Below are 20,360 nucleotides of genomic sequence, written 5' to 3'. Positions count from 1 at the left end.
GTGACAGAGTCACCCACTCCTACATACAGGTATCTCAAGTCCTACATTGGTTTTACCAAGTAACTAACACCCCATGCCACCACAGGCCAGCAAAGCTGCAGCTTTTGACAGCTGGGCTGCACTTGTGCCAGCTCCCACCTGACCCCCGGGCACTGGGACCCGCTTGTCCAGCCCCCACTGGGCTAGGGGAGGGGACAGGAGACACTGACCTGATGGGGTTGCATGGCCCCCAGCACCTCACAGCTCCTTGAAGGTCACCGGGACTGACCTGTGTCCATCTGTCTGGTAGCCACTGGCCTGGGAGCTGAGTAACGTGAGCTCAGTTTTCCAACCCTGGGCCACGTGACCTGAAAGTACCTTCAACTTGCTGGGAGGGGGGGGCCCTCTGGGACTCTCAGTCCTCAGGGTGCTGGCTCAGTGACACCCTCCTGTTCCTGGCTGTCTCTTGTGCACTCCACAGAGAACAGCCTACCTGGGGATGAGCCTCCCTGCCCCATGTGTCCCATTCCTATGCCTCAACTTCCCCAAAATCTGGATTGGGGGGTTGGGGGCAGGGGCTTGAGCAAGTGATGGGCCCGCAGACAATAACTGCTTCTGGGAGGCGGCGCCACCCAGCCATGCTGACTGAGACCTCAGTAACCCCCATGGTGAGGCAAGGCGGTCTCCCAGCCCCTTGGGAAATGCCAGCTCCTGCCCATGGAGGCCAGGCCAGGGTGTGGGGGCGAGGGCTGGGATCGCTTGAGGCCTGGGTGCTCCCTTTGCCTGAGTCAACCTGGCCGTCCGCCTTCATCGTCTCTGCCCCCACAGCCCCGCCCATTGCCTCCTCAACCCTCTTGCCACCCAGGATGTCAGCTTGGGTAGCTCAGAGACCTGGCAAACGGAGGAAGTGAGCTGGGGCAGGGTGAGGCAGGCCTGGTTCCGGGCCTCCTGGAGCCAGGAAATCCAGGCCATGGAGACCAACCCAGCTTTCCACATCTTTTATTGCACTCGAACTCCGTGTCCTCCACTGGCCCTTCCCTTGGCGCTCAGTGACACAGGTCCACTTCTGGAGGCCACAGCCTGCCTCTCCCACTGGGGCTCTCAGAGCCATCCAGGGGTATGTGGTCACCAATGGCCTCCTCCATGTGGGGCCTGAGGCCCAGTCCCACCCCTGCCCCTGTCATCCAGGCGGGAGGCCCCCATTCCAGGACCCCTGGGGGTTTGGGAACTCAAACTACTGGCCTCAACTTGGCCCCAGAGGCCCAGTCCCGAGCGTGGACTGCATTGGCCTGCCTTGATATCTGTCCAGCTGGGGCTGCCCCCAACTCGTCGTTGGCTCTGTTGGCTGCATGGGAGGCATCCGGGGTGGCGGGGGACCTGGGCGGGCTGGGGGGCTTGAGGGCACTGACGGCCCGGATGAGCCCCATGCGACGGCGGATGGAGTGGTCCAGGTTGACCGTGCATCGGAGCAGGCTCTGCGCTTCGGCCACGGTGAAGGGAAAATCGCCCCCCAGGAAACGCTCGAAGAGCTCAGGGTCCCCGTCCAGGTCCAGCACGTTCCGCAGAGCCTTGGTCATGGTGTGCAGCTCGCGACTGTTGTCGCAGAACACGTCCCAGAGGCGTGCGCGGCCGTCAGGCGCGCCCCCGGCCTGCTGCCGGTCCTCCAGGCACTGCAACACCCAGCTGAGGCGACAAGGCCACTGGTTGGCGAGCACCACCCAGGCCACGGCCTGGCGCGGCGTGGGCCCCAGGCACTCGGCCTGCTGCTGCTGCTGCTGCAGCAGGCGCACGGTGATGGGCACCGTGTTGACGATGCGCCGCATGGACACCACGTTGTCGGGCACGTACTCGTAGAGACAGTCGCGCTCGTCGTGCAGGCAGAGCAGCGCCTCGTGGATGCGGCGCGCCGCCTCCTCGTCGATGTGGCCTTGCGAGCGCGCGCCCTCGACCGTCTGCGTCTCCACCGCCAGCAGCTGCACCACCTCGCCGCCCGCGCCTGCGCCCTCGCCCACCACCGGCAGCCGCAGCTTGCGCGTAATCTCACGATACAACAGGTCGTCGCGACTCTGCACGGCGTCGTGCAGGAACTGCAGCTTGGTGCGGCGGCCCATGATGGGCACGGAGAAGGGCAGCGTGACCGTGCGGTTGAGGAAGAGGTAGCCGTTATCCGCCGTGCCTTTCATGTTCCCCGCGCTCTCCAGGCAGGCGGCCAGGATGCTGGGATCCACCACCAGGATGAAGATGAAGGGCGCGTGGCTGTCGGAGAGCAGCGTGTTGATGGCGTTGAGCACGCCCACCACGCGCTCCGGGTAGCACGTATCCAGCCCGGTGACCTCGAGCACCACGCGCAGCCGGCGCCGCTGGTAGATCTCCAGGAAGCACAGGAAGTCCGTCAGCAGCTCCACCTCCTTCTTCACCTCGCACATGAAGCCCAGCTGGCTGCCGAACTTCTCGCGAGACACCAGCCGCTCGATCTTCTTGCGCTGGCTCACGAACAGGTGCTTGCCCACCGAGTACACGGCCATCAGCAGCCCCGAGCCCGACAGCGTGGTGGCCGCGCCGCCGAACACCTTGAGCAGGTGGCCGCCGGCCACCGCGCCGTGGCCCCCCGCGTGGCTGCTGCCCAGGGACAGGTAGAGCAGCCCCACGCCCAGGCCCAGCGCCGCCACCAGCGCCACCAGCGCCAGGCACACGCGAACCCGGCAGTGCCACTCGCGCTGGCAGAAGCTCGTCGCCGTCGTGGTGGGTTTGTTCCCCAGCACCGAGTACACGCTGAAGGGCAGCGCGCCGTAGTGGTGGCGGATGCCCTCGCACAGCGTGGTCACCAGCCCGGCCCACAGCTTGTCAGTGCCCGCGTACTGCCAGGCGCTGAAGCGGATGAAGAGGAACTGCACGTTCTTGCGTCGCAGGTGCACTTCGGTGATGATGGGCTGCAGGAACACCAGGTACCACAGCAGCTGCGGGACGCCCCAGCCCCGAACCTGCCGCGGTCTCCACTGCACTCGCTGCAGCTCCTCCGTTTCGCGCTGAGCGGCCTCCTGCTGCATCAGCACTGCAGGGGGGGGGGGGAGGAGAGGGAGGAGCTTAGGGCGCGGGAAGTCCTGTGAATGGCGGATGCGCTGGAGGCGTGGCCAGATGAGGGGCGTGGCTGTCAGGGCGGTACTGGGGAAAGGCATTGTCGGACTGGAGAGGGGGCGTGGCTGGAGAAGGGGTGGAACTCAAATGGGTGATTTACAGGAGGGGCGTGGTTTATCTGAAAAGTGCGGTCAGAGGCGTGGCTTGGTGGCCTGGGCGTGGTTATAAAGGGATGTGGCGCTTCTGAAGAGACCGGCTAAGCAAAGCGGAGACCAGGACCTGAAAGCGAAGCCGACTTAGCCCACCTTAAAGAGCTGAGAGCGGGTGCAAGTGGGGTGTGGGAAGTCTGGTGCCCCCCTTTGCACCTGCATTGTTAGAAGGCAAAGCCAGAGAGCAAGGGCAGAAGCAGAGCAGATGGGGAGGCAAGAGGACCAGGAGAAAGAGCTAGGACTGGTGTCCCTCTCCTGTGGGAGGCTGTAAGTTCTGTGTGTGTGTGGGGGGGGGTGTTCTGTGGGGCCACAAGGAATGAATGAATGAATGAATGAATGAATGAGGCAGCTGAGACACCGCCTGGGGCTGTTTTCCTGGCTCTGTCCTCTCCTGCTGCTGATTGCCTGGGTTCTTCCCACTTTGTGTCATCAGTGTCCGAGACAAATCTGACTGTCCTCCTGGACCGTGAGCCAAGGACAGGAAGGGCCCTCTAATCTTGGTCACCACTGAGTCCTCTGCACCAAGAAGATGCTGGAAATGTCTAAACGTTGGATCAAAGGCTGGAGGTATGGCTTAAGTGGTAGAACATCATCCTATGAGCAAAACTACCAGGTTCTGAGTTCAAGTTCTGCTTCAAAAAAAAAAACTTTTAAAGTTGGATCATAAAAAGTCCAGGACTGGATCTTTGAGGCCAGTGAGTAAAAGAGCAGGACGGTCACCTCCCATGCCACTAAGCTCAGGGTGGGACTTTTTGGACCCTTCCTTTTTCCAGACCCCCATGTGTCCCTGTGACCATCCAGGTGCAGATCTGTGCCAGTAGAGGCATGAAAGCTTTCTCGCCAGGGTGCTGGGGATCATGGGATTGTAGAATGCTAACAGAGGAGGAACAGGACAGTCATTATTTTAGGAAGATCCCTTGAAGTGGACGCAGCAAGGATGGAGGCCACAAGGAAAGGATGGGACTCTGAGGCATCCAGGAAGCCAGGATGTTGAGCAAGCCAGGGACCAGGTGGAGTCTGTGTGCCTGGGAAGGACCTGGTGGCTGCTGAGTCACAGCTCTTTGGGCTGGGACAGGCTGGCTTTGGGAGAGCGGGGCTAGGGGCAGCCTGGAGCTGGGCAGGGACCCAAAGGCTCCTTTTCTCATGTCTCCCACCCGCCCTCAACACCGAAATGCTCACTGGTTATCTTGTCTAACATCATGTGCAGGCGGCAGCCGAAGGGGGCATAGAAACCCACGGTCACAGGGACTGGCACGTGGCACAGAGTCTTGGCCAGGCAGCTGCAGTAGACATCATCCTCAGTCAGGATGTCTGAAGGGCGGGGTGGGGAAACTGAGTCAGTGAGGCTGGCTGGGTGCCACCCTCCCTCCTCCCATCTGCCCTCCCCTGGTCCCACATCCAGCCCCGCCAGGCCTCAGCATCCTCTGCCTGACAGGTAGAGGTGACTCAGGTCACCATGGAGGATTCTTATCTCACACATGTGCCATGTGTGGCCAGGGAGGAGGCTGACCCGGGATCCCCTGAGCGAAGCGGGCAGGCTGGCCATGCCACCCTTGGAGGTTGTGGGGTTCAGCTGGCCTAGGAAGCCTTCCTGCCCCCCCCACAGCTCCCACTGTTCCAAATCACCACTCTGCTAGCCTGACCCCCAATATCCAGAGTCCTCCTGCCTCTCTTGTACTCCTTCCTGTCCTCCCCCGGCTCCCTCCCGGCCTCTGCCCTGCCAGTAACGGGTGCACACTTGCCTTTCAATCTTAGCCCCCCCCCCCAACTTTCTCTACAGGGGTACGGGAAGTGACCTCTGAGAGACCACGAGAAGACAGCAGGCCAGACAAGGGGACAGGCCAGCCACATCATCAGTCCCTGGGTGTGGAATTGGAGTGAAGGAAAGTTAAGGCTCAATCATGGGGGAGGGGGAGGGAGGGTTGTAACCCCCCACTTCCCGAGGCACCTAGAAGGAACCTGCTAGGAAGATGGAGGTCAGCTGAGGTGGCCAGGGTGGACCTAATCAATAGGTATGCTTGCTTCATCAATGATGGGTGACCTGGTCTTACTCAGCCTCTATTTTCCTGCGTGAAATAGACATCCTGGCCCCAGGGCTCCAGGAACAAGGGTGCCTGATCTAGACCTGCGTCCCCATCCAGCATGTCACGCTACCGTCAAACCAGACCTTAAAACAACTCTGTCCCCACCTCCGCGCCGCCACCCTGCCCAGGCCGCCAGCACCTCCTGCTCTACTCAGCCGCTGCCGGCTTGCCAGGCACCTGCCTGGGCCCCCTCTCTCTGTGTTACACCCCAAGTCAGCATACGTCTCTCCTTGGCTTGGGAGCCATCTGGGGTTCCTGCCATCTAGGGCTGCCCCGGAAGAAGCTACCTCAGGGCCTCGGCTGCCCCTGCCTCCCAACGGCCAGTCTCATGTGCAGCTCTGCCGTCCCTACCTCTCCCTGTGCGGGTCACACGGTGTCACCTCAGTACAATGCCACTTACCTGGTGCCCACCCCCACCCCCAGCACAGCTCCACGAAGACACGTGGGGCAGCTTCCATGAATCCCTGCTCCTCCCCCAGCCAGCCCTGTACCCCCGTTCCTGTACCTCCATGTTTCACCCATCTCCCCCACCCCTGAGCAGGCCAAGAAGCTGCCCCCAGTCAGTGCTGCCACCCCCCTGCCCCGTGGCCTTCCCTTGGCCTCCTGGGTCAAGAGAGACAGGGAGGGCGGCTGGGGACAGAGAAAGCAGAGCAGAGGGACAGGCTCAGGCCTGGCCCGGAAGCCATGAGCCCAACGGGGGCGAGGCAGAGGCGACCACCTAGGACCCAGCCCCGCCCCCCCAAAAGGGACCAGAGTGCGGGAATGCAGACAGGCCCTAACCAGGCACCAGTCAGGGAGCAAGAGGCCCAGGCAAAGCGAGGCAGGAGCCCCCCAAAAAGCCTGGCTGGGCACCGGCGCCGTAGGTGAAGGAGCCGCAGGCTGCGGGAGCCCGCAGGGGCCGGGCTTCTGTGGGCTCGCTGGGCTCCAGGAGGGCGCCGGGTGCCAAGGGCTCTGTTGGGCCGCTGCTGGTCGTGCTGGGTGCTGCACTGGGTGACGTGGTGGGTTTGGGGGGCAGCTGGGGGGCGCTGACAGGTGTTGGGGGAGTGGTGGCGGCTGTGGGCAGCCCCTTCGGGGCCCCGTGCACTGGGCAGATGCGCTGCCGTACGGGGCTGGGGGGCGGGGGCTGCCGCCGCCGCTGCTGCTGCTGCTGCTGCTGCTGCTGCAGAACCGGGGACAGGGGGCCCCGGTGCCAGCTGCTGCCCCCCCGGTGTCTGTGGTAGGCCTGCTGCCAGTGTGATTGGGGGGAAGGCCGACAGGGCCCATGGGCTCGAGGCGCCGCAGGGTCCTGACGTGACCGGTGACAGCATCCTGGAAGGAAGGAAGTGGGGGTGACTGGGCCTGGGCCCCCCGAGCCCTGGGGGTGGGCACTGGCACCAATCAGGCTGAGTGTGCAGGTGAACGCTGTGTTGGAGGAGTATTTGGGGGCAAGTCAGGGACACCAGCAAGGAGGGTATGGCAGAGAAGGGGGCCGTACCCCCTCCAGCACCGGGGGGGGGGGTCAGCCAGGTGAGGGTGGGAGAGGACACAGGTCCCACTCAAGACTTGTGCCGCCTGCCATCCTCATGTCCTGCCCTGCTTCCTTGGGGGGCTCTGGCTGGAGGCCAGGGGACTGGCGGTGGCCACGGAGGGGGGGTAACCAGGGAGAGGGAGGGGTGGGTTTTGCTCCTGGGTTCAGGCTGGGCTGCAAGGAGATGCTGGCCCTCGTGGTCAGGAGCCCGCAGGACTCCGGGGAGGCTGGACCAGGCTATGGCCCCTCCTCATCCCACATTCATTCCCCTCTCCCTCTCCCTGTGCTGTTCCCCGACATGGGGGCTGTCGCCCAAGCCTGGGGATTTGGAGCAAACCTCCCTGCTCCTCTCCTAGAGCAGGCTCCCATGTTTGGTCCCCCCCAGACCCTGTCTGAGACCCACCCTCCAGGGACGGGCGGGCACCTGCGTCTCCAGCTTCTGGGAGTCTGGGCCCAGCTTAGGAAACAGACCACACACACACACACACACACACACACACACACACACACACACACACACACACACACACACACACACACACACACACACACACACACACACACACACACACACACACACACACACACACACACACACACACACACACACAGCTTAGGAAACAGACCCTGTCTCACACACACACACACACACAGCCTCTACAGGTGACTTTTGACCCCTGAACCAAAAGTTCTGCCTCTCCATCACCTACGATGCACCCTTAGGCTTCCCTCTCTCTGCCATCCTCTCCCCCAAAAAACTGAACCCTTACCTCTTTGATGCCCCGCTTCAGGATCCAAGAAGCAGCGTTCGGCAGAGGTCCGGGCGCCCTTGGTGAACTGGGCTGCATAGTGCTTTTGCATGGTGGGCGGCGGTGTCCGGGCCTGTGCCTAGGCCAGGGACACACAGGACAGTCTTAGTGCCCGGCCCCTGGGGGGCAGGAATCGGGGGAGGGGGGCTAAGGGCTGAGTCCCTGCCTTGCCTCGGGATGGCCCTGTGTGGCCTTGCACAGGTGAGGGCCCCCGTCCTGAGTCTCTGAGCCACCAGGATGGGTACCCAAAGGAATTGGTACCCAAGGGGAGACGGGCAACCGCTGGGGTGTCGGGGTGACGCTGGGACTGAAGAGTACGGAGCAGATGCGCGCTGGGGAAATGGGGGTCCACGGGGGGCTGGGGAAAACCAGGGAGCAGCAGAGGGTGAGCCCTGTACCCTCAAGGGCTGAACCCAGCAGGTAGAGGGAGGGCAGATCTGGGGGAGCCTTGAAACATGGGCAGATTAGTTCACAGGGAGGCTCAGCAAACCCGGGGTGGGGGGGAGGGGGGAACAGGCTGGAAGAGAAGAGGATGGAAGCATGGCCGGGGTGAGGAAGGGAATTCTGTGGGCCTTCAGAGACAGATGAGGCTGGGGGGCGAGGGGGGGGGTAGACCAGGGCTGGTGAGGGTTGGAGGCCGGGTGGGGGCCCTGCCTGCCCCCTCCCCTGGTCCGGGGTCGGGCTACGTACCTGGCGGCGGCCTCGCGGCCCCAGCTCCCTGCCTGTGGCCTTGAGCTGCCCGGCAAGCCCCACAACTATCGGCGCAGGCCCAGCAGGTGCCCGCGCCGCCCGCCCGCCCCGCCCGCCTGACCGGTTTGCCAGCCTGACCCCACCCCCCTTGGCAGCCGCCTGGCCTGGTGCTCTCTAGGACTGGCACCCCAACAGGGCACGCTGTACCCCGGGAGAGGGATGATGGAGACACAAAGCCAGCTAGGCCCCTAGCCCTTGGCCACCGGGCCGGCCCCTGGCGTCTGGACACTCTTAATGGAGGTCAAGGGGCCCGACAGGGGAGGATGGAGATGCACAGCTAAGGCTATGTGACCTTAGGCAAATGACTTCACCCCTCTGGGCCTCGGCTTCCTCATTGCTGAGTGGGCCAGGCGGGGGCCTGCCTCCCCAGGTTGTCAGGAGGGCCTTTAGCAGTGGCAGCCGCTGACCCAGTTACCTGGGATGCTTGGAATATCACCCCAGCGACAGCACACGCGTGGAGCAGCCCTGGGGCCTGGTCACCCGGTGACCTGTGCCCTCGGCCCAGCCCACAGCTGCGGCGCTGCCCACCACACATGAGGAAACTGAGGCAGAGGTGGGAGACCGCTTGCCACACAGAGTGGAGAATTAAAGGCAAGAGCTCTCCTGCCTCAGAGGGGGAGGCATTGACACCCCATCCCCCGCCCCCCCCCGCCCCCCGCTGTCCAGGGTCATCTGCCCACGGTGGCTGGCGTGTCAGGATACGATGTCCCTTCACCAGTGGCGTGGTCTGCCGGGCGAAGGAACTCGGTATGGCCTTCCTTGGAGGTCTGGCCAGGGCTGAGCCCTGTCCCCCCCCCCCAGCTCCCCCAGCCCCCGGGGGGTGGCAGGGGTGGCAAGCCCGGGCCTGGGATGTGTGTGGCGGGTCACTGTGCCTGCCACTGCCCCGCGCTCAGGTTGAGGTGGTGGCTGGGTGGGCAGCGGTGGCGAGGGGGCTCTTGGAAGATGGGGAGTGGGGTTGGGAAGTAGGCATGAGGCAGGTGCCTGGCATGATCCCCAGGGAGGGGCTCTGGTGCCCTTCACCATGCCAAGGGCAGTACCGGGCTGGGTGACGAGCAGAGAGCCTGGGAGAGGCTGGGGAGCGGGGTGCGGACGGAGAGGTTACAGGGGGGGTCAGGACAGTCCGCTCTACTTTTGATTCCACACAAAGAATCTTTATTGAGCGCCTGCCACCCAGCATGACGCACCCAGGTCCTCCATAACAGCCCTGACTGCGTGGACCCCCGGGACTCGAAACCACCAGCCCTAAGACCCCCCCACCCCCCTGTGCAGCTCAGGGCTGGATGGCTGGGCTCAGACCGGACCATCTCCCGGGAGGTGGGGGGCTGGGCAGCCTGGGCTCATCAGGACTTGAGGATCACCACCTGGAACCTACCTGGAAAGGAGAGAAGGCTGCTTTACCTGGAGGTTAGGATGGGGGGGGCGGGCAGAGGGCACCCACCCAGCTCAGACTTCACCCCTGCCCTGCACTGGCAGCCTGGGTGGCCCAGGCCGCACACCTCAAGAGGATGATGGGTGAGTGGATCAAAGGGGGGGGTGCTGCACCCGCCCACCCCACACCTGGCCTGCACCTGGTCTGTGTGGGCGGCGGGGTGGAGCCAGCCAGGCCTCTGTGGCTCGGCTCTGTGCAGGCCCCGCCCACCAGACCCCACCAGGGGACGGGAAGTGGGGGGGCTTCTCACAGGCTGCCCTTGGCAGGAAGGGGACTCTGGCTGATCAGTTAGGGGGGGGACCTGTAGGTGGGCCCCAACTTCCCACCCACCTACCCTGATACCAGCCACCCCAGGAGGGGTCCCCGCCTCTAGGTTCTGTGCTGGAGGAAATGTTGGGGAATTGCCACACAATTTATTCCCAGCCTGAGCTGGAGAAAAAAAAAATTTCTCTGAGCTTCAACTTCTCCGTCTGTCCCTTGGGGCTTGGTCTCTGGGTTCCCCCCCTCCCCCAGTCCCCAGCACACTCACGGGACAAGGGCCCCCCCCACTCACAGGCAGGCAGGGTGGTCACAGAGGCGGTGACCAGGCTCTGGACGCCCAGGGTACGCAGCGTGCCACACAGAAGGCCACAGGTGAACGCCAGGAACTGGGGTGGGGGCGGGGAGGACACAGACCACTGTGGGGAGGGGGCGAGGCCAGCACCCAGGTCCCCAGCCTGGGAGAGGCCTAACATGGGGTGGGGGAGGCAGACAGGGGATGGGAAGGGCATGCTCCCACCCCCATACCTTGGGTGCTTCCTCCAGGTACTGAAGGCCGGAGGCCATGGGCACCAGGAGAGGGAAGTTGTTGTCCTGCAGGATGTAAGTCCCCTGGAGGCAGAGGAGCGGCCATGGGGGTCCCATCCCCGCCCACTCCTGCCTGCATGGTACCCCCATGTGGGGCTCAATCCTCAGAACTGCAGGAGGGCCCGAGGCTGACTTGGGCTTGACTGACCCACCAAGGCAGCCTAGGCTGTCAATGGGAACAGGGACAAGGGGCCTGGGCCACGCCCCCACCGGCCACGCCCACCCCGGCCACGCCCCCTAACCCAGGCTGTCACCAAGGCCGTGCTGGTGCTCACTGTGCAGCCCTAGCTCCCCACAGGAGGGGGAGCTGTCTTTGGAAGGGGAAGGGGGGGTCCCACTCTTCCCAGCACCCCCAACCTGGTGGTTGGTGCGGAGCCCGTCCATCTGCTTTTGGAACACAGCTACCCACAGGTCCTTGCACAGGAACTTGAGGACATCCAGCTCCTCCCTGAAGGCCAGGGTCTCCCGGGGCAGCCTGGCGGAGGGGGGCAGGTGGGCCTCGCTGATGCTGGGGGGTGTGGGTTAGGGGCAGAGCCAGTGGAGGGGGGGCGGGGAGGGCACTCACCTCTCACCCAGAGCCTGGCCCACACGGAAGCCGATGCCCTCCAGGACAGACAGGCTGGTCTTCTGTCCCTACAAGGCCAGGGGGGAGAGACTCAGGGGCCCCTGGCCACCTCTCCAGCAGCAGCCATTAGAGGAATGAGAACCCTGGCCGGGGAGGCTGAGTTTTGGGGCTCTGCACCCAGCACCCCGTGGCCCCCTGTGCAGAGAGGCTCTCCAATTTGTCCCAGCATGCCAGAGAATATCTCTGTCCTCCAAGGGCTCATCTGCCAGGCCTCAGTGAGGTGACAGGCGCCCCAACAATGCCCACTGACAATGGGTTTGGACCCCTGGGGCAGCTTATCTCGGGGCCCCGTGTCTCAGTTTCCCCACATGCAGTGGGGCTCACTACCTGCGGTGGCGGTGAGCTGTGGTCACTGCTATTGGGGGAACCATGGAGAGGGACAGAGACAGAAGGAAGAGGGGGAGCGCCTCCTCCCTGCCTCACCCCAGTCGCCTCACTACCCCTGGAAGCTCACAGAAAGAAAACCAGAACTTGCTGACAAGTCCTTGCAAAGCTCTTAGGCACTGGGGCGGGGGGGACTGCCATGCTCCCAGAAAGTCCAAGGTAGGGACTCTCCCATTCCTGTGAATAGGCTAGAGCCTGGCTCAGAGTCAAAGGCTTTTCTGGGGTGCACCACACCTGTTTCCCAAGGGAAAGGAAAGGACATCATGGTGTGGAGGGGACCCCTTCAAGGACAGGATCCAGGTGGGGGACAGTTCCCCAGTCACCTGGGCAACTGGGGTTTTCATTTTGCCTCTGACTGGCCAATCCTGTGTGGCCTCAGAAAAGACCCTTCTCCTCTTCCTAGCTCCAGCCCCGTCTGCATAAAAGGCAGGCAGGCATGATAGTACACGCCTGTAATCCCAACACTCAGGAGGTGGAGACAGGATTGCTGAATTCCAGGCCAGCCTGGGTTAGTTACATAGTCAGATCCTGTTACAACACAAAACCCAGGGCAATGATACCCATCTTGGAGGCTGGTTTTAAGGACTCAGATAAAACCTTTCTCCCTCAGGACCCCAGGATAAAAATCCAAGGAGGCTCAGGCCCTTCATAGGAATTAGTGTGTGCCCAGAACCTACAGAGTCTCCCACAGACTAGACATTTTCATTTTTGCAGTGCTGGGGTTGGAACCCAAGACCTTTTCACCTGCTAGGCAAACCCTCTAACCCAGAGCCAACACCCAGCCCTTCCATAGACTGTAAATCAGATCTAAATGATTATAATGCAAATGACTGGTGAGATTTCATATTCCATAGCATTTGCATAGCATCAAGTACTACGACGTTTACAAGACAAATTATATGTATATAGTTGTTATACTGTATTGTTTAGGAAATGACACGTTGCTCATTCATGCCTGTAATTCCAGCTACTTGGCAGGCAGAGATCCAGAGGCCAGCTAGGGCAAAAAAGTTAGTGAGATTCTATCTCTACAGCAAGTCAAGCATATTGACACAGCTTGTGTGTTGTCTCAGCTACTCAAGAGGCAAAAGATTTTGGTTGAAGGCTGGCACGAGCAAAAGTGTGAGACTATCTGAAAAACCATCTACGAGAAAAACAACTAGGATTTATGGCTCAAGTGGTAGAATACCTGCCTAAACAATCTTAAGGAGGGCTGGGAAGGGGCTCAGTGGTAGAGCGCTTGCCTTGCATGCGTGAGGCCCTGAGTTCGATTCCTCAGCACCACATAAGCAAGAAAAAAAAAAGCTGGAAGTGGCAATGTGGCTCATAAGTGGTAGAGCGCTAGCCTTGAGCTGAAGAGCTGAGGGATAGCGCCCAGGCCAGAGTTCAGGCCCCACAACCGGACCCCCCCCCAAAAAAAAAAATCTTAAGGAGTAAAGTTCAAATTTTTCTTTTTGTTGGTTGTGGGGCCTGAACTCAGGGCCTAGGCACTGTCCCTGAGCCTATTTGTGCTCAAGGCTAGAGCTCTACCAGTGCAACCATAGTACCACTTCCAGTTTTTGAGTGGTTCACTGGAGATAAGAGACTCTGAGCACTGCTGCTCCTTATTTTTCCTTGTCCTGCATTGTCTGATATTTATCACAGTTTCTGTTGAACATCTTTTTTAAGTATTGGGGGAATTTTAATCCTGCCATTCTTCCCCGCTATTTTCAGCACCCACCTGTCCCCCTGCACTTCCATGTTCTGTGACTTTTAAGAGAAGTGGGGAGGGGTCTCAGATTTTATGTTTGTTTGTTTTCTCCTTAGCAGTAGGACTTGATATTTTCAATTTTGGAAAAACTAAAAGATAAATAAACTGGGTTTTTTTGTTTTGTTTTTGTAAAAAAAAAAAAAAAAAAGAGTCTCTCGGGAGCGAGGCACCGGTAGCTCTTGTCTATCTTAGCTAATCAAGAGGTTGAGATCTGAGGATCACGGTTCAAAGCTAGCCTGGGATGACTCTTATCTCCACTTAACCACTAGAAAACTGGAAGTGGCGCTGTGGCTCAAGTGGTAGAGCGCTTGCCTTGAGCTGAAGAACTGAGGGACAGCGCCCAGGTCCAGAGTTCAAGCCCCACAACCTACCAAAAAAAAAAAAAAAGTTTCACAGGGACTTTTCTGCCCAGGCTGGCTTCGAACATCGATCCTCAGATCTCACAGCAGCCAACTGTGAAGTTCAATTTTTAAAAATGTCACGAATAGAGCTGGGTGCTGATGACTCACGCCTGTAATCCTAGCTACTCAAGAGGCTGAGAGCTGAGGATCATGAGTCAAAGCCAGCCCAGGAAGAAAAGTCTAGGAGACTCTTATCACCAATGAACCACTAGAAAACTGGAAGTGGTGCTATGGCTCAAAGTGGTGGAGTGTTAGCCTGAAGTGGAAAAAGCTTAGGAACAGCGCTCAGGCCCTGGTTCAAGCCCCACTACTGACCAAAAAAAAAAAAGGAACATTATGGGTGTCCCTGTCAGATGTCACAGAGGAAGTGCTTGTTCAAGCCACAGGACACAATGAAGGAACCATCAGATAAGGCATTAGGAGCCCAGTCAATCAGGCAAATGGCAAATGGTCAATACAGAGAAATCAGGTGGATCAGAATCTCAAGGATGTAGCTGAAGCCGGGCGCTGGTGGCTCACGCCTGTAATCCTAGCTACTCAGGAGGCTGAGATCTGAGGATCGCGGTTCAAAGCCAGCCCGGGCAGGAGAGACCGTGAGACTCCTATCTCCAATAAACCACTAGAAAACCGGAAGTGGTGCTGTAGCTCAAGTGGTAGAGCGCTCGCCTTGAGCTGAAGAGCTGAGGGACAGCGCCCAGGCCCAGAGTTCAAGCCCCACAGCCGACAAAAAAAAAAAAAAAAAAAAAAAAAAAAAAAAAGGATGTAGCTGAAAGCATGGCTCAGCAGTAGGACACCTACTTAGCAAGAGCAGACCTGAGTTCAAGTGCGCGCATGTGCACGTGCACACACACACGCACACAGTTTCATGGATGTTTCCTGCATAGGCTGGCTTCAAACCCATGACCCTCAAATCTCAGCCTCCTAGCTAGGATTACAGGTATAAGCCGTAAACAGATTTCTCTCCTCTGACCTCTCCCCTTCCCCAGCCCCCTGGCAGTACTGAGGATTGGACTTAGAGCTTCATGCTTACTAGGCAAGGTGCTCTACCACTTGAACCCTCCCTCCAGATCTTTTGCTTCTTAGTGACCGTGCCCGTGTGTGTTTAGGGTGTCACGCTCTTGCCCACTCTGGTCTCGGTCCTCCAAGCTTCTCCTCCTGAACCCCAGTACCGGCCCTCCTTGCAGGTCTTTGCCAAAGTCTGTCGGGTGAATTCATGAACCGCGATGACCGTGATGGTCACCCGGACGCTCACTCTGAGAGGTCGGGGCTGCCCGACGTCCACGTTTTCCGAGGTCATTCAAACACGAAGATTAAGTCACTGAGTGCGTGCGTGGTGGAGGCGAGCCCTCCTCGCGCCCCAGATTCGCCAATTATTATAATTACCGCCAGGGCTTCACCCTGAGTCACGTCACTCAACCCCTGCAACATCCGGCGAGCCAGAGGCCGGGCCGCGGGTTCGAACCCGCGCACCCCAAGAAACTTCCACCCGGGCCTGACGATCCGATCCTCGCCTCTCCCCCACTCCACCCTTCCAGGACCCGGAGCTCACCCCCGGGCCGGGGTGGAGGTCCGCAGCCCACAGCTCCGCCACCATCTCGGTGTGCAGAAACTCGAACAAAACCGTGTCCGCCATGCGCCAGACTCCCGCGCCGAACGACCGCCCAGCGCCCCCAGCTCCAATTGGTCTAGTTTCAAAAGCCCCGCCTCCCGTGGACCGCCCACTCCGGTTCCTATTGGTGTTTTAAACTAGCCCCGCCCTCCTCGATGGGCACACGCGGCGGACGCGTGAGCGTGTGAGACAAAAGCTCAAGACTTTCTCTGTTTTTTTCATTGGCTAAACGTCTTAGCTTCTTCCGCCCGTAACTGGAAGGCTTCGCCGTTTCCGAGTCCTCGAGCATTCCCATTGGCTGCATCACGATAGACACGTACACCCTCAGGTTTACAAGAACCCTATTTGTCCACTGCAGCACGTTTCTGGAAGCACAACACGGAAGCACCTACCCAGCCCTTGCCCCCTATTGGTCACGCTTGAATTCACGTGACTCCGTTGCTTCCACGCCCTCAAAGCCGGTTACTGAGGGCTGATTGGTTACTGATTGGTAGCTGAGCTGTCCGTCATGCCTTGGTCGCTCACGCCCACCCAGCCTGTTGCTCTCCTATTGGCTAGAATTGTAGCCCGCCCATCTCCCACAGTGAAGCTTCACTTCCGCCAAGCAGCTCGCCTCGCAGGTTGTCTGAGCTTCGGAGACGTGGTACGGCCTGGGCGTGGGGTGGGGTGGGGGGGTCGCGGCGGATCCGGGACCCGCGGGAGTGCGTCCTCCCTCCGGGCGTGGCCGTCCTTCCTGTGACAGGCCGTGGGGCGGCTCCCCACGGTTCCCCGCGTGCTTCCGGGTGTGCGGTGCGGAGGGTGTGGCCTGTGGTGGGAGGCAAATTCGGAAAGAGCTCGGGTGGGAGAGAGCCTGGGAGCCGGGCCCGGGGAGCTTCGGTGGGCCCGCGCCTCAGTTTCCCCAGCCGTCGCCCCCCGCCGTTCACGTCGAGAATTCCTCAGCCTGGGAATCGGGTTTCCCGCCGACCCCTCGCTCCTCTTCCCTCCCCTCTCCCAACAGCCGCGCGCCATGGCGTCCCGGGGTCGTCGGCGGAGGCCGGGCACGGTGGTGCCGGGGGAGGCGGCCGAGACGGACTCGGAGCTGTCGGCGTCGTCCTCGGAGGAGGAGCTGTACCTGGGCCCGGCGGGGCCGACGCGCGGCCGCCCCACGGGGCTGCGGGTGGCCGGGGAGGCGGCGGAGACGGACTCGGAGGGCGAGGCGGAGCCGGCGGCGGCGCCCGGGGACCTGCCTCCGCTCGTGGTGCAGCGCGGCGCGGCGGGCGAGGCCTGGGCGGCGGAGGAGAGCCCGGCCGCCGCGCCCGCGCGCTCGCTGCTGCAGCTCCGGCTGGCCGAGAGCCAGGCGCGGCTGGACCACGACGTGGCGGCCGCCGTGAGCGGCGTGTACCGCCGCGCGGGCCGCGACGTGGCCGCCCTGGCCGGGAGGCTGGCGGCCGCGCAGGCGGCGGGGCTGGCGGCCGCCCACAGCGTGCGCCTGGCGCGCGGGGACCTCAGCGCGCTGGCCGAGCGCCTGGACATCGTGGCTGGCTGTCGCCTGCTGCCGGACATCCGCGGGGTGCCGGGGACCGAACCCGAGCAAGACCCGGGGCCGCGGGCCTAGCCGGGCCCGGTGCGTGTGTCTGTGTGTCTCCCCCCTTCCCCCCCCCCCCCCCCGCACCCGTGATCACCTGATTGCTGCCTCTGGGGCCTGGCTCTGTCCCGTGCCACCCACCTGTCACTACCCCTCTCCTGGTCATGCTGGGACTTGAGGGCTAATCTGGACTCCCTCCCTGGAGAGAGCTCTGATTTCTCTCCTTGGACCTCACACCACTCCTGCCCCTCTCTGCCTTTTGTTTGATTCTGTTCGTACCCGTGCTGGGGCTTGAACTCAGGGCCTGGGTGCTGCCTCTGAGACCTTTTTTTTCCCCTCCGCTCAAGGCTGGTGCTCTACCCCTCGACCCACAGCTCCACTTCCAGATCAGAGTCTTACAGATCTTCCTGCCCTGGCCGGCTTCAAACTTTAATCCTCGGGAGCTCAACCTCCTTCCTGTGTAGCTGCGATTTACAACTGTGAGCCGCCAGCTCACACTGCCTGGCTGGCCAACGTCTTCATCTCAGCCTCAGGATGGAGAGGGGAGGAAGAGGCCGATGGACACATCAAACCTCAAACCTTTCCTTCTCCTGGTCAGTGCCTCTTGCTTCCCACCTGAGCCAGGAATCAAGCAAGCTGGTGATTTTCCCTCAGACCTCTAGCCCTGACTTGTGGAAGGCGAGGTCTCCCTCACTGTTTGCCCTGGTTGTGCATTTGTTTGTATTAAATTAATTCAACACACCGTTTTGGAGGTCCCAGGCCTATCCCAACTGCCAGTCTCTGCCCACACAGAACTCACAGTGCAGTGAGGGAGGAATAGACCTTCATAAAACATTCTATTAATAGTCTGGGTAATCACAATTGATGGCATAGACGGATTTCCTCTTGCACTATGATTAGAATCCTAAACGTGTAGGTGTGACAGACTGACTTGGCCTGGGGAGGGGGTGGTCACATGACTTCCCTGAGGCCTGATCAACAGGTGAGAGGGAGTGAGCTGGAGAAAACCAACCTGAATTGTATGTGCAAAGGCCATTGTATGTGATCAGCCAGGCTGTAAGCCCAGTGTGTTAGCTTCCCACGCACTGTGACACAGTGCTTGAGGTAATCAGCCTACAGCACAGAAAGGTTTATATTGGCCGATGGTTTCAGAGGGCTCAGTCCACCGTCACGTGGCTCTGTGGCAGGAGGCTCTTCATGGTATGCACGAGGCACTTGGTGATGAAGCAAAGGGCTGGAGTCCCAATCAATATCTCCTTCCTAGCCGGGCGCTGGTGGCTCACGCCTGTAATCCTAGCTACTCAGGAGGCTGAGATCTGAGGATCGCGGTTCAAAGCCAGCCCGGGCAGGAGAAACCGTGAGACTCCTATCTCCAATAAACCACCAGAAAACCGGAAGTGGCGCTGTAGCTCAAGTGGTAGAGCGCTCGCCTTGAGCTGAAGAGCTGAGGGACAGCGCCCAGGCCCAGAGTTCAAGCCCCACGACCGACAAAAAAAAAAAAAAAAAAAAAAAAAATATCTCCTTCCAGTCCGTGCCCCACCCCCCATGACCTAACTTCCTTCCATTAGGCCCCTCCCCTAAAGGTGCCACTATGTCCCAATAGTGCCACAGATTGGGGACCTAGCCTTGGGATTCATGTAAAGACTCCCCTGCCCCCAGCCCCATCTTTCAAGTTACAAAGAGCACATGGAAATCGCACAGGCCAGAACGGCAGAGTGGACTTGAAAAGACCGTTTGACAATTCTGCCAATGCGGAAATGCAGAACCTTGGGCTAGGCTGTTTGGGAAGAAACAGAGGCCCCTGTGTGAACCACAGTGCACTGAAGACCTGCGGATGCTTTTCTTCCTTGGTGTTTGGAGACTGTGTCAGGCTGGCCTTGAACTTGCGATCTTCCTACCTCAGTCTCTGGAGTGCTGGGAATACAGGGCTGAGCCTCCATGCCTGGCCTGATGGAATCAGTTCTGGGTCCCACAGCACTGGGCTAGGCCCTTGGCTGAGTCTCCAGGGGGGACTTCCTGTGTGGACGAGGGGCAGGGCTCTGAGCAGAAGGAACAAGGACTCAGTAGACACATCTTGAACCACTATGTGCATAATGGCAGGAAAGCATGACTGGAAATTTTCTATCTCTAGGAAGAGAAGCGAGGCTCTGCTAAGGCATCAGCCAGCTCTGAACTCCTACAACACTGGCCACTTGGAGCAGAGTCTACTGGGCTCCGTGCTGCCCCTAGAGCTGGCACCTGTACATCCTGCTCCTGCAGGGACCAGGGAGGCCCAGGGAACAGCCTGGACAGCAGAACTGTATTAGCCCTTTTCTCTGACTCTCTACCGCCCTCTACTGGAAAGCCTGTATAGAACACAGCAGTCTCCACAGTTCCCAACCCCGCACAGTGGTTCAAGTTGAGCCTGGTTCTGACCTTCCATTTTTCCCTTCATGCTAACTTTAAGGACATGGTAGCACTGTAGCTTGTTTAAATTTTTCTTCTCTGTTTACGTCCATTGAACCCAAGGTTTGGGGCCTGGGAGGCAAATGCCCTAACTCTGAGCCACATTTGCTGGCTTATTTGTTATTCTTATGATACTAGAATTTGAACTCAGGGCCTCATGCTCTCACTAAACTTTCTTGGCTCAAAGCTAGATCTAGCCTCCTTAATATCTGGCATTACAAGTGTGAACCACCAGGGCCTGGCTGCACATAATTAGTTCAATTTTCCTATCTGTTGCACTAACTCAGAATTAGTCCTTGGAGAAAATGTAACCATTCCACAGGGAAAAAGACATACAGTGTCATCTTTTCCTTAAAGTTTTTCAGCATTAAAGGAATAAAACTCTATGAACATAAATTTAAAAGTTGACTCTTTTTTTTTCTTGCTTTCCTAGTCATAGAATAACGTGAAAATACAGTTTTCTTGGCCAGCCTCGTTAGAAAAGTCCTTGAGATTCCATTTCCAATTAACCAGAAAAAGCCAGGCAAGAGGTGTGGCCACATGTTAGAGTTCTGCCTGGCACGCAAACTTGAGACTTCTGGGGGGGAGAGGGGGAAGGACTTCATGTTGACCTTGTAATGTCAGATTCATAAACAACACAAAGATTACAGCAGGAAGCCTCCACTTCACCACACATTATTTAGAATTCTGAAATAGTGCCAGGTGTGGCAGCATATGCCTATAATCCCAGTACTCAGGAGGACGAGGTTGGAGGATCAGTTCTAGGTTAGTTTGTGCTACACAGTAAGACCACCTATCTGGGGAAAAACAAACCCCAAACACCAGGGCTGGGAATGTGGCTCAGTGGTAGAGTGCTTGCCTAGCATGCATGAAGCCCTGGGTTCGATTCCTCAG

General features: G+C 59.6%; 3 protein-coding genes across 4 annotated transcripts; 1 reads left to right on the top strand and 2 right to left on the bottom strand.

The window, feature by feature from the left end:
- Positions 1–967: 967 nt before the first annotated feature.
- Positions 968–8,422, bottom strand: Nkpd1 (NTPase KAP family P-loop domain containing 1). Its single transcript, XM_070000572.1, has 4 exons — positions 8,354–8,422; positions 7,625–7,742; positions 4,443–4,574; positions 968–3,031 (listed from the first exon to the last, which is right to left on the bottom strand). Exons 2-4 carry the CDS (start codon positions 7,713–7,715, stop codon positions 1,209–1,211), a joined length of 2,046 nt encoding a protein of 681 aa, XP_069856673.1. The 5' UTR covers positions 7,716–7,742; positions 8,354–8,422; the 3' UTR covers positions 968–1,208.
- A 1,120-nt stretch (positions 8,423–9,542) lies between these two features.
- Positions 9,543–15,514, bottom strand: Trappc6a (trafficking protein particle complex subunit 6A). Of its 2 annotated transcripts, none has more exons than XM_070000570.1 (6): positions 15,398–15,514; positions 11,254–11,321; positions 11,046–11,163; positions 10,629–10,712; positions 10,396–10,489; positions 9,543–9,785 (listed from the first exon to the last, which is right to left on the bottom strand). In XM_070000570.1, exons 1-6 carry the CDS (start codon positions 15,479–15,481, stop codon positions 9,754–9,756), a joined length of 480 nt encoding a protein of 159 aa, XP_069856671.1. In that variant the 5' UTR covers positions 15,482–15,514; the 3' UTR covers positions 9,543–9,753. The 2 variants fall into 2 exon arrangements, with proteins under 2 accessions (XP_069856671.1, XP_069856672.1); XM_070000571.1 differs by having other exon boundaries at positions 9,543–9,781.
- A 538-nt stretch (positions 15,515–16,052) lies between these two features.
- LOC138812919 (biogenesis of lysosome-related organelles complex 1 subunit 3) lies at positions 16,053–19,851 on the top strand. The gene is made up of 3 exons (XM_070001184.1): positions 16,053–16,100; positions 16,455–17,060; positions 17,369–19,851. The coding sequence occupies exon 2, from the start codon at positions 16,464–16,466 to the stop codon at positions 17,049–17,051; it is 588 nt and encodes a 195-aa protein (XP_069857285.1). The 5' UTR covers positions 16,053–16,100; positions 16,455–16,463; the 3' UTR covers positions 17,052–17,060; positions 17,369–19,851.
- Positions 19,852–20,360: the final 509 nt, after the last annotated feature.

This window comes from Dipodomys merriami, unplaced genomic scaffold, assembly GCF_024711535.1.
Source record: "Dipodomys merriami isolate MVZ:Mamm:240054 unplaced genomic scaffold, mDipMer1.0.p SCAF_57, whole genome shotgun sequence".
In the NCBI taxonomy this organism is placed as follows: Eukaryota; Metazoa; Chordata; class Mammalia; order Rodentia; family Heteromyidae; genus Dipodomys; species Dipodomys merriami.
Note: the sequence above shows the minus strand (reverse complement) of the source record. Positions and strands in the feature narration are given on the sequence as shown.

Coding starts and splice junctions, on each gene's coding strand:
- LOC138812919 (XM_070001184.1), top strand. CDS start 16,464: ATGGCGTCCCGGGGTCGTCGGCGGAGGCCGGGCACGGTGGTGCCGGGG.
- Trappc6a (XM_070000570.1), bottom strand. CDS start 15,481: ATGGCGGACACGGTTTTGTTCGAGTTTCTGCACACCGAGATGGTGGCG. Junction 10,490..10,628: donor ACCTGGAGGAAGCACCCAAG/GTATGGGGGTGG, acceptor CCCCCACCCCAG/TTCCTGGCGTTCACCTGTGG. Junction 9,786..10,395: donor TGTGACCACCCTGCCTGCCT/GTGAGTGGGGGG, acceptor TCTCCTTTCCAG/GTAGGTTCCAGGTGGTGATC.
- Nkpd1 (XM_070000572.1), bottom strand. CDS start 7,715: ATGCAAAAGCACTATGCAGCCCAGTTCACCAAGGGCGCCCGGACCTCT. Junction 4,575..7,624: donor TGAAGCGGGGCATCAAAGAG/GTAAGGGTTCAG, acceptor CCCGCCCTTCAG/ACATCCTGACTGAGGATGAT. Junction 3,032..4,442: donor GATGTTAGACAAGATAACCA/GTGAGCATTTCG, acceptor CCCCCCCTGCAG/TGCTGATGCAGCAGGAGGCC.